The sequence below is a fragment of the Petaurus breviceps genome, unplaced genomic scaffold, assembly GCF_028583685.1.
Source record: "Petaurus breviceps papuanus isolate PSGF00001 unplaced genomic scaffold, PetGlider_PUasm1.0 90702, whole genome shotgun sequence".
Taxonomy (NCBI): Eukaryota; Metazoa; Chordata; class Mammalia; order Diprotodontia; family Petauridae; genus Petaurus; species Petaurus breviceps.
The window spans coordinates 1,962,688-1,980,350 of NW_027187317.1; the positions used below are offsets into that span (position 1 = coordinate 1,962,688).

At 35.2% G+C, this 17,663-nt stretch overlaps 1 protein-coding gene across 7 annotated transcripts in view; it reads right to left on the reverse strand.

Moving 5' to 3' along the window:
• MARK1 (microtubule affinity regulating kinase 1) overlaps positions 1 to 17,663 on the reverse strand; it is a 166,563-nt gene that overhangs the window by 57,676 nt on the left and 91,224 nt on the right. For all 7 annotated transcript variants that reach the window (XR_011163994.1, XM_069066002.1, XM_069065999.1 and 4 more), the window contains 2 exons: positions 14,842 to 14,907; positions 5,842 to 5,912 (listed from right to left, as the gene is read on the reverse strand). Coding sequence is in view for 6 of the 7 variants with exons in the window: in XM_069066002.1 (XP_068922103.1) it covers positions 5,842 to 5,912; positions 14,842 to 14,907 (137 nt within the window). In the remaining variant the exon portion in view is untranslated. The remainder of the gene's footprint in view (positions 1 to 5,841; positions 5,913 to 14,841; positions 14,908 to 17,663) is intronic.

Consider the following 17,663-nt stretch of genomic DNA (forward strand, 5'->3'; position numbering starts at 1 on the left):
AGGATGGAAAGAAAAAGTAAAAATAGTACTTGCCCTCAAGAAGCTTACATTCTATTGGGGAAGACAACATGGATGTAAATAGGTACATCCAAGATACATACAGAGTTCACAAAAGGAAGGTACAACCAGCTGGGAGAACTAAGAAAGAATTCCTACATTAAGGTGGCACCTGAGCTGACAAAATCCAATCATTCTCCACTATTTTCCTAATCTGAACAATATCTTTAACAAGTTACGTAATCATAATGATATAACTAAATTTGATAATCCAACACCAACAGTATGGGATTATACTGGGTACTGGGTAACTGCTTCTGTAAATAAGTCATGGATTTCACATGCGGCTCTCAGTTATCTCTTGAATTAAAATAACTGCCACTGTTACTGGAATCACAAAATTTTTTGAGCAGGGTCATTGAGGATACTACCATGCCATCTGATAGATCAATATAGGTCCTACTACAACCAAGTATTACGGTTCACAATGATATACCTGACTATCAAGGCAATTCTAAAGGAAATTGTTCTATCTGCCTCTGAGTGGTTGTAATAATCTTTATTTATGCACCATTTAGTTATACTAGGTAAATTCTAGTTGGGCTGCCATACTTCAGAACTCTAGGCAATAAAAAAACTACAGAGAGTTTGAGAGTAAACTTATTGCCACTGTCCTTAAAATCAAGGCCATTCCTGCTTTGTCCTTGTAGCCTCTGACAATGTCATCTGGAACACTGCAATAAGGTCTACTAGTTAGGATGACTCTCTAATGAATTTGGTATGGGATTGAAATTTTACAGTAACATAAGATTGGGGGTCAGAAGGTACCTTAGAGGTTATTTAGTCCTTCAATTTACAGATGAGGAACTAGGCCAACAGAGAGAAAGTACTTTGATCAAGGACACAAAAGTAGTAAGCAGCTGAGCCAGGATTTGACTTCTGACTACAGATCCAATGTTATTTCCATTAAATCATATATCTAGTAAGTATTCTGGAGTCTGAAAGAAGAGATCAAAATGATCAGTCACCAGAAGGCCTCATAAACTGGACTACTCAGAAGCACTGCAGAATGTGGCCATGGCAGGAAACTTTCTAGTGTTTTATAAATAGTTTGGAAGGGATCATTTGGAAGAAGGAATATGAATTACATGTGGAAAACATGATTCAATTCATAAATGCATTATGAGGGTTGACTTAAAATATATTCTTTTATATGAATGGGTTTTATGATCTAATATATTATATAAAATATAGTAAGGTTTCATAAAGGGAAATGGAACTTCTTAAAATACCATTTAAAAGAAGGAAGCTTTAAACAAAAAATATAATTATGACAGATTGATTTGGGCTTTTTTTGCAGAAAGTTAATTTTTTTCAGAAGTTTTAAAACTATATTATTTTTACATAATGCCAGAGAACACATTGCAAGAAAAGGGAATAAAGAGAAGAAAATTGTAACCTTTTCCCCCTCCATTTTGGATTTAAATTGATTAACATCCACAATTGGGTAATTTGATGTATCTGTGATCTCACTCTAACTATACAGGTGACAATCAATCTATGCCCTTTCATCCCATAAGACTCATAAGTGTTGGACCATTTGGACCCTAAGATATCTACCAGTTGTCATTTGCTGATCCTATGACCCTCCACAAAAGCCCACTGACACAACAAATCCATTAACTTAACAAATATTTCAATGCCTACTTCATGAGTTGCTCTACAACTGACTTCAGGAGAAAACACACAATTTCAAATTAGGAGACCTGGATTTGAATCCTGACTCCTTGGGGTGGCTAGGTGGCACAGTGAATAGAGCACAGGCCCTTCAGTCAGGAAGGCTGTGCAAATACAGCCTCAGACACTTAACACTTAACACAAAACTAGCCATGTGACCTTGTGCAAGTCTCTTAACTGCAACTGCCCCCTCCAAAACAGCAAAAAAAAAAAAATCCTGGCTCTTTCACTTATTACATACTACCATGTGACTTTGGGAAAACTGCTAAGGCTCTTTGGGTCTCAATTTCCTCATCTATAAAATGACTGAGTTGAATGATCTGATCTCAAAAATCTCTTACAACTCTAGGTCCTGTGAAACAAGTCTCTGTTTACTTTAGAAAAAATTCAATTTTAATCATCATTTGTGTTTTTTTCTGTTCGGACTCCCCTTTTATTAAGCACCATAAGCTCCACAAATGCAGATATTATACCTTCAATAATTGCTCTATAGAATATCGTTGTTTACAAAGGCAGTTTGCTTACAAGATTAGAAAAATAAAATAAAATTAAGAAAATAAATTATGTCAAGCTTTCAAAACACATCTAGTCTGTTTAACTGTAAACAAGTTTTTTCTTGTAGATTTTCTGGTAACCCAAAAGAATAAGAATAATACACAAAATTTTATGGTATTTCAACTGATGATTAAGAGGAAACTAGATTTCATCCAAGCATAGATAAACTTAATGCTTCAGTTGTCAGTGTTATTTCTTTATCAAAAACAACAGGAATCAACAAAGGTGAGCTGTTTAGACTTAAATATTTTCAGAAATTGCCTTGGGCACAAGGCTTGGTGCTTTTAGGATTTCTTCTTTTTTGGGGAGAGGAAGTATGGATTTCTGATTTTCCTAATAAGAAAAATTCCAGCACACAAACTTCCTCCACTGAAATACATGTACAAAATGTCTGAAATTTAGTCTTAGGGAGTCACCTGAAACATTCTGTGGCTAAAACAGCTTACCTATGGCCACATAAGATAATGGCCTCAAATATCATGAAAGATAAATCTTTAATAAGCCACCAGAGAGAATCTAATATATTAGGTAACAAAAAATTCTTAGGGCAAACATTTTCTGAAAGATCCTAAATATCCTATAATAAATTTTGGATAAGGTAAGCTTGCTATTTACCAGTTTTATGGAAGACTGATAATAAACTATTTGAGTAATTAGGATAACCTACTTTTATGATGAACCATAAACAGAGACCTTACAAAGTGAGGCACTATTGACAGCTAAAGAAAAAGTTCACTTTTATAAAAATGACAGTCACAGATTGTCAAATTTAGGATAAATCTCAGAAGCCATCTAATTTGAGTTTACTGGAAATTCAATATACATATTTCACAAACTCCACATTTGATTTCTGTGAGAATCTGTGCCCCAGATTAAGGCTGTGAAAGTGAATTTCTTCCTTGCTTATAAGATCCCATGCTCACCTAACATCACTAGACAAAACTAACACATCTCCCTTTTAAAACCAAAAACATGGATACTAACCACAACAGCAATGTCATCTTTGAATATGAAGGCCAACAGTATATAAAATTCTATGTAATATATGTGTATGCCAGAGCTCTGTACAGTTAAGCTCCTAGACGTGGTTTTTATGGATCCTCAAGCATAGTCTATTACTTTTAACCATGTTGTCTCCCCCAAGTATAATGTGAACTCCCAAAGAACAGCAATTAATTTTCTATTTGTATCCTCAACACTTAGCACATATTCAAATCAATCTGTGAGCGTACTGATCTGGGCATTTTCTCCAATAATACATTTTGCAACTCATTTGTGCCTCCTCTAGCCATGTCTATTCTTGTCTATGTCACAGGGGATCCAATCTAACGTGCTGAAAACCTTCCTCATTTTCTCCTGATATGCAAACGGAATACTATCTACTTGTCACACTTCACACGACACCTGTCATTCCATAAGATCAAATTATATTTATTTCCCTTATGACATTCTTTATACCTGTTCTTCACAGTTTCTCAGTGGTTATTAAGGTGTAGCTTGCCTGTTTATATATGGCATATATATCTCCATTACTCTCAGTGTGATACTCATTTTTAGGATTTCAAAGGCAATGGTGTTACAGGTCTCACTGGCAGACAGCAACGCCAAAAAAAGTTACTATCAAAAAGGTAGGTTTGATTTCATGAGATGTTTGGGGTCAGTAAAAGAGCTTTGGAATTTCCTGAAGGTAATCCAGATACCTTTTCTCCTGTTCAACTTTGGACCCAGCTTTTCCAAGTCAGTGTTATACAAGCTTCATGGGATGTTCTCCCAGATGTATGTTGAAATAAATCTAGATAACAGACCTTCAGGCATTTGGTCTTAACTGTGTGGATGGATAGAATAGGCTAAACTGCTGAGTGGTTACAGATCACCTCTAGGAGGTTCTTCAGTGTTCTGGGGCTTGGTACAATCAGCACAATTTCATCTGTGAACAAAAGAATCTGGAGAACCTCGCCATCCACAGGGAAGTCTTCCACCTGGACTCTGTGTTGGATCTCCTACATCATAGGGAAGAATACTTTGAGGAAATAATTGTCTCTATTTTATGCCTCACTTAATATTTATTACCAGAGTATCACTGAACAGTGTTATGTGTGCTGTGACATCTTCCAAGCAATCTCGAACAACAATGGTATGCAGATAGGAAACATCTTGTTCTAACAATTTCTTTGAGGGCATATTCTGTTCTATTCAGTCAAATGATTCTAAATAATCAACAAATAATAAGCAAAATAGATCTTCTAGTCTCTAAATCTTTCAAGCTAATTGTGAAATGATAACGATGTAGCCCATTTAAAAGCATCACCTACAAAAACCTGCTTGTTTGCCACCAATACCCTCATGTAGATTTCCCCTGATTTGTGCGTATAGGACTCTCATAAAGATTTTATATGAACAGGAGAGCAGGAAGGTAGGTCAGGAGTTACTGATGTTTTTTCAGTCACCTTTTTGAAGTATAAACAAGGTTTTGAATTTTTTTTTTTTTACTATTCTGGCATGTTCCTTTCCTTTCGCTATCTTGTAAACTGATCCCTCAACATAATTACAAATGTATTACCTCCTGCACATATCTCATCTATATAGCCTTGCTCCAAACCTGCTACTTTTCCTGGTTTTATTATCCTTAGTGCCATTTCTAGCTTCTCTACAAGCACATATGGACTCTGACCTTAAGGTCCAAGTGTGGTGGTTTTACCAATCTTTGATAGAGAAAACAGGTTTTGTAAATCTTTTCCTTTTTTTTTTCTGTTTGTAATCATCCTTCCATTTTTATTCCTGAATATTCTAGGAATGACTTTGTTTAGATGGTTATCTTTACCAACTTTCTTTAAACTAGTTTTACCCTTCACTGCTTCTCTCTGCTTAAGGAGATGGTACTGATCATAATTTTCCATTATATTTCTTCAGAAGATTTTACAAATGAATTCACATCCTAATCCAGTGTTGCCTTTGGCAATCACACTTTTCTTTCAAATATTAAGTCAAATGTTAAAGTACTTTCTGGGCTCTTTTGGTCTCCTCTAATTTATATCAGTTAAATTTCCAGATAAAATTATAGTGAATATTGATACCATTTCTGTTGGCACACAGTATGCACTTAATAAATGCTTTTTCATTCATTCGTTCAATTTAAGAGGTTATATTAAAATTTCAGAGCTAATACACAAAGACTCATTATGACATATATAAGGCATAATACTAAATCAAAATTTGATAGGAATATCTTTGTAAGAAATGTAATCTCTATTACAAGATACACAAAGTGTTAATGTGGTGAGTCACAGTTAAAAAAAAATTTGCTGCTTGACTCTTCATTTATAAAGGCCTAAAAATAACCACCTATAACTAAATTAGGATTTTTTTTCTTTAAGGGAGTATTTCCTTAAAAAAAAAAAACCCCAACAACAATAACAGAGCATACTATAGCATTAAAAAAAAAAGCTGAATTTTACTTTTTACTTTTAAAAATACCACTTTTGAATTGTTTTCCAACCTTGTGACATTGTCCATTATCTGTCACTGAAAATATCAGGAAAATACTTTCCATACCTGTCTAAATTTTGCACGGGCCTCTTTCTCCTTCATTCTTCCATGGGCAACTAAGTAATCAAACACTTCACCTGAGTCATAAAGGTAAAGCAGACAGTGAAATAAGCATTATTTTTCAATTTCAGGATATATGCAATTGCAGGTTGTTTTTAAAGAGGCCATATGGCCAACAATTTTTATCTGTTATTAATTAATAACTGATAATAAACTATTAAGACTCCGGTGAAAAAGCTTGCTTGCATGTTTAAATATGATCATAATCAGATGTCATACTTTAATAAAACTTACAAAAACATATACACATAATGCACAACCAGAAAACTTTGCTTTCTGGTGTCAATTTCTTAGAAATATAGTCAAGTCAATTCTCTATTACTAGGTTATCAAAATAAAAATCACAAATATAACTCAGATTTGGCTTTGGAATGTATTTCTGGGCTACTTGAAGATCCAAAATTTACAGCACTTCAACAACAAGTCACCTTGCCATGACCTTCTCCTCTCTAACTAAAACCCCATTTTCTGCATAAAGTCCCCCTCACTACTCCAGCCCGCGTGTCTCACCCTCTGTGAACATCTATAGGACCTGCTGTCTGTACCACTGTCTCCTCCACTGTTCAGCAAACTCCTCAAAGCTTCAGATAGCATCATGCTTCTGTACCTGGTACATGGAGGCAGCCGGTGGTGCAGTGGAGAGAGTGCTGTAGTTGGAGTGAATAAGACCTGAGTTCAAATCCAGCTTCAGAGAGAGATTTACTATCTGTGGGACCCTGGGCAAGTCACTTAACCCACTCTGTGCCTCAGTTTCCTCATCTGTAAAGATGGGGATAATAATAGCACCTATCTCTTAGGGCTGTGAGGATAAAATGAGTTCATATTTGTAAAGCATTTTGCAAACCTTAAAAGGCTAGATAAACACTATCTATTATTTTTTCCCATTTTTCAGGGTCAAGCATAGTGATAAACAAAGTACTCAATAAATATTGAATATTGAATTTGAAAGCAACAGAAGCCATCTAATTCTTCTAGCCTATTCTATCACTAAACTCTTCCATAAAATGTTTTCCCACCTTGGTTTCAGTATTTATACCAGTCATCAACATAGTAAGGAAGCTAATTACCAAGTGAAGACATATTTATATCCAATTAGTATTAACACTAATATTTGCTATAATGAAATATTATTTTATATATACTAGAAAGGTAACGGATATTGTATATCTTCATGAAATATTATTAAATACTACATACGACTATAATTTCGAAAAACAAAGACTGATTAGTTCCTTATTCCTAGTCTAATTTAAAGAAATGTAACAGAAATTGTTTCTGAGAAAAATCTAAGGAAGCAAGTTTTTTTAATATTAAAAATAAAATAATTGTAACAAGTCAAAGTTTTATGTGAGATAAAGTCTAATATATGAAAATATCTTAAGAGCATGATGGGGGGAAAGGTGAAGAGAATATGCTATATATTCAATCATTCAATAAGCATTTAAGTGCCTATCATGCACCAGGCACTGAGCTGACACTGGGAATAAAAAGGCAAAAATAAAATGACCCTTGCCTTTAAGGAGCTTACATTGTATTGGATTAAAAACATGTATACATATAAGTATGTATCAAATAAATACAAGGTAATTTTGGATGGGAGGACCCAGCAGATTAGAAATTAGGAGTAGTCTTATATAGTACGTACACTTGAGCTAAGCTTTGAACTGTGTGCTTAGAACACACTAGGATGATAAGAATAAGAGAAAGAATAGGAAATTGCCATTTGGCTCTCTTCCTCAAATACAAAGAAAAATTTCGGTCTGCCCTTGGTTATATATGTCCAGGCCAGGAAAATCCGTGGAGACCTGTTTCAATATGTATACGGTCAAGGGTAATTCTCAGTCTGAAGGACCTCAAAGACACAGACAGTAACAGAACCAATTCAGGGAACTTCAAAGAGTCCATAAGGCCAGTCTGGTACAGAACTCTCCCAGAGTAGTTCTTTACCTTAGTCTTCCTAGGATCATTGGCACTTATTAACAATGATGTAAAGACCATTCCAGTGCACACCTTGCTTTCCCAAAGCCACTAAAGTGTCACAATCCCACTGCTGAGCCAGAATCATACTGACCCATACCCAGCAAAGAAAAATTTGCCTCATTCCTCATCCCCCTGTTGTATTTCTGGTTTTGGTTTGATTTTTGTTTGTTTGTTGTCAAATGAAAGCCTCAGATGTCTACAAAACTTTTAACGGAGAGGAATGTTGTACCACATTTTTCAGAACTAATTCAATATTATTTGAAGATAACAAAGAACACGAGGAATGGCTTCCAAACCACTGTCATAGCCTTAAGTAGAATTGAATTGGCAAAGGCATTTCTGCCAAAAGAAACCAAATGGCAGGAGTGGGACTATTTGGAGGAGCAAAATGGATCAGGATTACAAAGCATGTGCAGAGTATTCACCTCAGGGATTCTTAAAATGGTCTCCTACCTACCTCAGACCCAAAATATGATTGAAGTAAAGCAATGATTATTCTATGTTTTATATTAACCATGTTACTATGCCCCTCTACTAGGATAGAAAGTTGATCTACTTTGTTGAAAGTCAAAAAACTTTACATTTTCATTATCAACACATCTTTGCAAATGGTTATGAAATATAAAATTTTAGGTTTTTCAAGGCCATTTTGACTGGTTAGCCATATTCATCTTACCTCCCTCCATCCTCATTTAGTAAAAGAAAAGACACTAAGTATATAGATTATACTTAGGCTTCTCTCACAGACAGATTGTCATAGAAGCTATTCAGAAGGTAGAAAGAACCAGCTGAATAAATTGTGTAGCCTTTAAGCTTTTTTTTTTTTTGCTTTTTGGAGGGGGAAAGGCAAAGCAATAGGAGTTAAGTGACTTGCCCAAGGTCACACAGATAGCAAGTATTAAGTATCTGAGACAGCCTTTAAGCTTTTTGTTCATGTTAAATCTATTAATATGTTTTAGAACCAGGTTCTGTCATAACTTGCAAAACTGTATTAATAAATATCAATCTTTCAATATTATGTAAATTTGAGGCAAAACAATGGCAATAACCTACATTAACTATTTCCAGAATAAAATAAACTTTTAAAAGAACTAAACTATTAAAACATTCAATTCTGCCTTAGGGGCAAAATTAAACACAATAAACTATATTAACATTGTACAAAATTATTTTCTTTAGAAGACTTGATAACAGACAATGTAAAAAAATCAGCAATTAAAGGTTTTAGATTTGATTTACAGTTGACTCAAGTGTAATTTTCCTCTCCTATAAAATGTAGTATCTAGACTAAATGACCTATGAAGTCTCCTGCAGCACTGATGTTTTACAGATCCCAGGTAAAATCACACTTGAACCAGAAACACAGAATCTTAGATTTTGAAGGGATCTCAAAAGTCACTAAGTTCAATTAGTATCTTAATAGAAATCAACTAATGATCAGCTAAGAGCTAATACAAGTCACTCAGTTTTACTTGTGATTAGTTAAAAATTTTAAGCAAAATTCTAGATCGTTCCAAATTTTTGAGTAGACTGTGCTCTAAGACTTTTGTATGTGTAGGTCTTTCATAACTCAGACCAGAAACATCGTTATAAGTGGTCATCATTAGCCTATTTAATGTGTAATATCCTGGAAATTTAGTGCTATATAAACAGCATTATAAATGATTATCCAAAACCACAATGGATACAATTTTACAAGAAAATATATTCAATCTGAATTTATAAATGAAAAAATTTCCCAACCCTTAACATAAGAGCAGTAGCCTAGCTTTATGGTCACTATCACTGTCTCTAAAGACAGGGCCTAAAGTTAGGGAAAAGTGGGCAAGTAATATGGAAGGAGACGCAAGGACAGGGTCCACTGCTTGATTTGCTTTTCTAGTTCACATAGTCTTATTGCTTCTTTTCTACTTTTATATCCCTAAAGCAGGAAACCCTCAAAACACCGAGTTCAAAGGGTTTTTACTTAGTAATAGTGAGAACAGAAGGATATTAAAATCTTATCTCTGCAAAACCAATTAACACATCAAAAAAATCTGATGTCATATGCAGTGTTCCTTACCTATGGTCCCCAGAGAAGAAACATAGGGAGAAATGTAGGTAATGTAAAAACAAGAATTAGCAATAAATATTTAAAAAAAAAATCATACACCTGACACATTTCCTCTTCCTCTTTTCACTAATACCTTAAAGAAAAGTAGACAGTATTACTGGGTCCTTCATCATAGAAATTAAAGTAAGGGTAAGGCATCTGGGAGGGTAGGGAAACAAGGCAGGGAGCTTAGACAAAATTAATTTCAATTCAATAAGCTTTTAACATTACTATTAAGACAAGAAACTAAACCACCTCTGTATAACCACCAGGTGGCAGTGGTGAGCCTGGCTAGTTAAGGACTCAAAATTGAGCTCTTTATAGAAGTTGAAGTGTAGGCAAAACATTCTGTGGGACAATAAACCTCTTTTTTGAGGAGCTCCTAAAAAAACTGACTACACTTACCCTTAAGAATTTTATGCCATACTTAGAAGGGGAGACAATAGGCAGAGATAAGTAAATCAAAGACAATTTTTGGAGAGAGAACTCTAACTTGGAAAGCAGGAAGAAAATCGGGAAAGGCTTCCAACAGGATGAACATTTTTATCCCACAGGCAATAGGGACCCTTTTAGGGTGCTTTAGGATGACTGTTTTGGTAGCTGTGTGGAGGATATGTTGGAGAAAGAAGATCAGGGAAGCAGGGAGAACAATTAGGAGACTTTTGCAATAGTCCAGATGGAAAATCAGGAGGGCTTGAGCTAAAGTGAAAAGTCTAGAAAAGGAGACAGGGGATGAATACAAGTTAGAATTATCAAGACTTTTGTTTTAGTTTATTGGACAAGAGAGGTAGGGAAAAAGGAAAAGTGTTGAGGATGAACCTGGTTGACAAGAAGGAGCATAGTGACCTTGGGAAGTTAAGAGGAAGGTTGGGTTTAGGAAAACATGTACTGAGTTCCATTTGGGACACAATGAAGTCTATGGAACATCTAGGTGGATGTGTCCAGAAGGAAGTGACTAATACAGGACCAGAGTACAAGAGAGAGATGAAGGCTAGATACGCAGATTTGGAGATCCTCTACATAAGGATGATTATTCAAACTAATGGGAGTTGATGAGATCACCATGAGAAAGTCAATGAAGATAGAGAAAGAAGAGGGTCCAGGTTAGAGTCCAAAGTTATGACTATACTTATAGGGAAGGATAATGGTCCAACAAAATAAATTAAGCAGGGGTGGCTAGGTGGCTCAGTGAATAGAGCACAGGCCCTGGAGTCAATAGAACCTGAGATCAAATCCAGCCTCAGACACTTAACACAAAAACTAGCCATGTGACCTCTGGCAAGTCACTTAATCCCAATTGCCCGACCCTTCCCCCTCCAAAAATTAAAAAAAAAAAAAGAAATTTAAGTAGCAATAGTCAGACAGGTAGGGGAACCATGGAAGAACAGCACAACAAAAACAGAAGAGTCTAGGAGTCAGTCGTTAAACATTTATTAAGCACCCATTATGCACCGGGTCCCAGAAGAAGGAAATGGCAAGCCAGTCTAGTATCTGCCCAGAAAACACTATGAACAGTATCGGTATTATATGGTCCACAGAGTCACGAGGAGTCAGACACGACTGAATGAGAGTAACAACAATGCAGAAGCAACAACAATAGCACAGGCACTGTGCTAAGCTGTGGGAATACAAAGGAGGGCAAAATACAGTCCCTGTTCTTAAGGAGCTCACAGTCTAATGGGGGAAACAACATGGAAACGACTATGCACAAGATAAATTGTAGATAACAAATAGCAAGAAAGCTTCCCTCTGTGGAATTGGGGGTGGGAGGAAGGAAAGGCTTCCTGGAGAAGGTAGATTTTAGCTGGGACCTAATGGAAAGCTGGCAAAACCAGGAGAAAGAGATGAGGAGAACATTCTAGACATAGGGGACAGGTCGTGAGAATGCCAGGAGTCAGAAGACATAGTGCCTTGTATGAGGAAAGGAGGAGACCAGAGTGAGTGGATTGCAGAGTACCTGATGGGGCAGGAAAGGCAGGGTGGGGAGAAGAATAAAGGGCTCTTAACACTAAGCAGAGGATTTTCTATCTGATCCTGGAGGCCATAGGGAGTGACTAGCTTAAGCAGGGAGGTGACATGGTCAGTCCTGTGTTCTAGTAAGATCACTCTGAGTGGAGAATGGACTGGAGTGGAGACAGACTTGTGGAAGGTAGACCAACCAACAAGCTACTGTAATAATCCAGGGTCTGTACATGAGGGCAGCAACAGCAAAGAAGATAAGGGGGCATTTACAAGAAAAGTTATGAAGTTAAAATTGACAAGTCTTGACAACAGATTTGATATGGGGGATGAGAGAGTATAAGAAATTGAGGATGACACCTAGTTTTCAAGTTTGGATGTCAAGGAGGGGATGGTGGTATCTTCAATAGTAATAGGGAAGTTAGAAGAAGGGGTGGTTTCAGGGAAGAAGGAGAAATTATGAATTCAGTTTTAGATATGCTGAGTTTAAGATATCTATGGGAAATCCAGTTCAAGGTGTCCAAAAGGTAGTTGGAGATGTGAGACTAGACGTCAATACAGAGGATTGAACAAGCAGATTACAGAATGACAACTAAATGATAAGCAAATAAAGACAAGCATAGAGATGACAAAGAATGACAAGCAAAGAGATGACAAATGAATCCTCGGGGGCTGATAAGACCACAAAGTGAAATTGTATATACAGAGAAAAGAAAGGGCCCTGGACAGAGCCCTGGTATGCCCATATGACTTGGATGAAGATTCATAAAAGGAAACCGAGAAGGAGCAGTCATATAGGAAGGAGGAGAACCAGAAGAGAGTAGTGTCCAGAAAACTTAGAGGGAAGAGAGTATTCAAGGAAAAGAGAATGATCAATGTTGTCAATAGCTGCGGAGAAGTCAAGGTTGAGGACTGAGAAAAGGACATTAGACCTGGCAATTAAGTGAACTGTGGGAACTTTGTAGAGAGCAGTTTTGGTCGAAAGATGAGGTAAAACAAACAGACTTTATAGAGTTAAAAGTGTGATAGAAAAGGAAGTAGAGGTACTTATTATAGATGAACTTTTCCGGGAGTTTGGCCACAAAAGGGAGATTTGTGAGACAGCTGTGGGGAGGGAAGGATCATGTAAGGGCTTTTTGAGTACGTAGAGAGACATAGGCATGTTGTAGGCAAGAAAGAAGTATCCTGTACATAGGAAGAGACTGAATGGAACTGAGAGAAAAAGGATGACAGAGGGGCAGCAGAGGCTCCATACCAGTTCCTGCAAAAAACTGTTGGGATCTGAGTCAGGGAAAAGGTATAACACTATTACTATTGCTATCTCTGACCTTGTCCTGGACCCACCACAGGTTAAAGATGCTAGAATGATATAGGGGATTGGTAGGTTATAGAGGGTAGGGTAACACTAAGAAGAGAAAAAAGTAAATCCTAAACTGCTATAGTTGGAAGAGGTAAGGAGTTGTATAATCTATGCTACTTGACTGGAACAGTTATTTGGAAGTGGTTAAGTGGTATGAATATGCATAAATCAGACACACAATGGGCATTCCTAAGTTAGGGACCGCTATAATTTAGATGACTCTGCCTACACCTTTGATTCACTTTCTTTCTTCTCTCTTATTATTTGCAACTATAACTACTCTAAATCCACTGCTTTCAGTTTCTCAAGGCAAAAGTCTACAGCTACACTCCAAACTTGGATCAGTAAACCAACTCCCTGCTATTACTGTATTCTGAAATTCAATTTCTCACAAAGACAAAGGTAGTGACAATGAATAAACAATATATAAAATGTGCCTCTAAAATCCTTTTCAAGCCCTTTTTTTTTTAATAACTTCAAGTCCTGCTGGGAAGTTTCCTATTTCTGAAAAAAAGTAATTTACATGTCAATGATTTTGTGCTGCCAAATCTATGATTTTTTAACACATAAGGGCATCTGACCTAAAAAGAAAAGTAGATGAGAAAAGGGAAAAGGAATGCTATTTATAGCATGATAAATAACTGCATGTCTTTGGAAATAATAGCTTAGGTCACTGTTACCTGTATAAGTTTCTTTCAAAATCAGCACCATGTTCAATAACTATCCTAAACTCAAGTTTTTAATTCTTGAAATTACACACACACAAACACACACACATATATACATATATATCTTCTCATTGCTACTTAAATTACCAATGTTTTCAGATTCATTGCTATCTTTTTATTTAGAAATATACTTGGTTGAAATTAAAATTTTTATGGATTATTCAAAAATGTATATAAATTGAGATTCTAATGTAGTTTAATCTGAAAATCAAGTATTGGTCTAACATTTTTTCTTTCTTTTTAAAAAATTTATATTATTTTTAATTCATGGAATGAAACAAGCATTTCTATAACAGTACAATAAAAAATGATTGCCCACGAAATTGTAAAGCTACTATATACCACTTGCTAGTCCTTTCAAATATACAACAAAATTATCATGTAAATATCTTTTTTTTTCTTCTCAAGCTATCATATGCTTTTCTATAGTTCATTAAGCATAGTATAAGGTGTGCTGTTTTTGTCCCTTTATGGCCCAGAACTTCAAATTGTGAAAAATAGTTTTGGAAACTTAGAGTAAGTGGGTTATGAGTTTCTAAAACAAAGCAGCTTTATTTAAATACTGCTACAGAATATGTCTTTGACTGGCTGTAAGAGAAACCAAAGTTTGAATGCTAAATGTAAGGAGCATATAACACCTCAGTTAGAAACAAGTAAACATCACATTTCTATAGAGTTATTTTTAGGTTTCTGAAAGGCAAAAATAAAAGACTCAGTAGCAATATTTAAAATATACATGTAGTATAATTCTTAGATGTTATTCCACACCTTGAAATTTTTTTTTTCAAACTTCAGTTATTATTATCCCCTTAGGTAGCCATACTTACCCCCACTGGCATATTCCATTACTAAATACAGTGTCTTCTCTGTTTCAATAACTTCAAATAATTTTACTGAAAAAAAATAAAATTAGAAATATAATTTTATAATTATCAGGATGAAAGAGATTCCTTTATAGTAGGTATCACTTAAAATCAAGGCAATAAAATAAAAAATTCACAGAACTCTAAAAAGTGGCTATTATGTACTATCAACTATATAAAATGTTACATGTTTTTTTTCTGATGGAGAAAAAAAAAACTAAAATTCCTGCCAGACTGCTTATTATTCCAAAAATTGTTTGTACAAAACATATTAGTGGTTCAAGATTATAGAAACTTTGTTGGATCAAAACTAGCTACATTAACATTCCTTTTATTTGAATATAAATAACCTGCCAAGTAAAATGAGTAAAATTAACATTTTTTTCATATGTGACTGGCACATGATAAAGCACTAAATGCTATACTTATAAATGGAACTATTCTTTTTAGTCTCATAATTCAACAGTTATAAGCGTTTTTTTTTTGGTTAAATTTGTTTTGGAAATTTTTTTTTTTTTACTCTGAGGCCTTATTTGTATCCTACAGTCTTTAAAATGCTAGGAAAAAAAGACTCAGTTGATGTTAGTTGTAGGTCACTGTAATAATTTCATCACTTTTCTTGGTCTTAAAAAACTTACCATTTTAAGTTTTTAGTGAGATCTTTGCCAAAACTTTTAGTTGAGGTCAAAAGTAATTAGCATATTAGTAAATGTAAGCAAGCCTTTATATTAACTGATAATCATGAGTTCAGAATTAAATATACAGAAAGGAGAAACAAAATTGCAGAACTCCAAAGGTTAAAACCAAAATGTTAATGAAATACACAAAAAAAACTAAAATGCTATGTAAACTCCAGCATTACAAATTAATTAAAATAGATTATAAAATCAGATATGATGCCATTATCCAACCGTTAACTAAACGGAAACACTTAAAGATAGCACTGATGGGAACCATTAAAAAGGGAAGGAATGATGAGAAGAATAGAATACAAGTCTTAGGAAGAACAGAGAGGGGATGAGAGGCAATGAGATGGAAAAACACTGAATTTGTACTCAGATAACTTAGGTTCAAATCTTGGCTCTGTTCAGTGTGAACAATAAGAGATCTGAGGGAAGGAGAGAAAGAAGGGGAAGAAAAACAAGAAGACTGGTCCACTATAACCAGATATTTGTTGTAGCTATGATAATAAACTGGTTTTTCTCCCTTTACCAAAACAGTCCTCAGTCTGTCTGGGAAAGAAGGGCACAAGGGATTCCCAGCTCAAAGTAGCCTTCACTTCTGCATTCTGAAATAATTAACATTTAGCACACTGCTTGGTGCATAGTAGGCATTTAATAAATATTGAATGGTTATGAAACAGGGTTAAGAGTGACTTTTCTAGACTGTATTTTTTACTCCAAGGAAAGGTATCTTTTGGCAACAAACACTACTAACTCTTAGAAAGCTACTTAACTGCTTCAAGCAGAAAGACCCTTCCAACAACCCAGCTTTCTACCAACACCTGAGTGGAGAAGTACAGTGACCTGATCCTGCTCTGGGCTAATAAGCCTGGGGGCACTGGAGAAGGAAGACAAATCTTCTTCAAGGTTAAAAAACAAAACAAAAATAAACTAAATACCCAAATAGTTAAAGAGGAGACAGAAGAGAGGTTAAGAAACAATTGCTTTTTACTGAGTTTCTCTGATACTGACACTGTGAAACTCACTCAGCATTTTCTGGGACATTTTTAAGGGGAGCATCTGGCCACTTCATTGTTACTGAGAGATAGTATTGTGTAATGAAAAGAACAGACGACCTAGGTTTTAGCACTTGTTCCTCCTTGAAGTGTAAACAGTCAGCAAAACTGCCTCTCTGAATCCATTCATTCATTTGTAAAATGGGAATAATAATACTTATAACTACCTTCTTCACAGATTTGTTGTGAGTAACAAATGGTTTGACACATGTAAAGTACTCTGTAATTTTATAAACATAAGCTATTCCAATTTTTAGTCATGACTTTTAAAATTACAGTTTTAAAAGAAACTATTTTTAGAAGTATCTTATTTACTTATAGCCATATCATCAATTTAGAGGCAGCTGACAGAGCAGTGAATAGAATGCTGATTTAGGAAAGGGCACTCAGGAAAATCTAAGTTCAAATTCAGCCTGAGACACAATTATCCAGGTGATGCTGGGTAAGTCACTTAACTTTTGTTAGCTTTAGTTTCCTCAACTGTAAAGTGGGGATAACAACAGTACCCACCTCAGAGTGGTTGTGAGGATCAAAGGAGATCATAATTTTTTAAGTGCTTAGCACAATGCCTGGAACATAATATGTAAGTGCCATATAAATGATTATTTAGTACTTAGTACTTAACCAATAAATGAGATATCACAGAGCAATATATGGCACATATAACTATAAATGTTTGGATTTAGATGTTTATATCTATCTTTTGATCTATACATCTATCTATATATCCATCCATTCATACAGCTATTAATATATCTGAGTAATCATATTGAGAGTTCTTTGAGGACAGAGCTTTAGTAATACAGATATCTATTTCCAACCCTCACAGACCAAGTACAAAGAAGGTACAGAATAAATGGATATTTGACAACTATTTATGAATTTAGTGATTTTGCAAGATGTTTCATTTTGTAGGTTTCCCTTAAGTTTGTATCAATCTTTTTTTTTTTTTTTAAAGCAATTGGGGTTAAGTAACTTGCTCAAGGTTACACGGCCAGTTATTTCTGGGTGTGGTGCTAAGTGTCTGAGCCCGGATTTGATCCCCAGG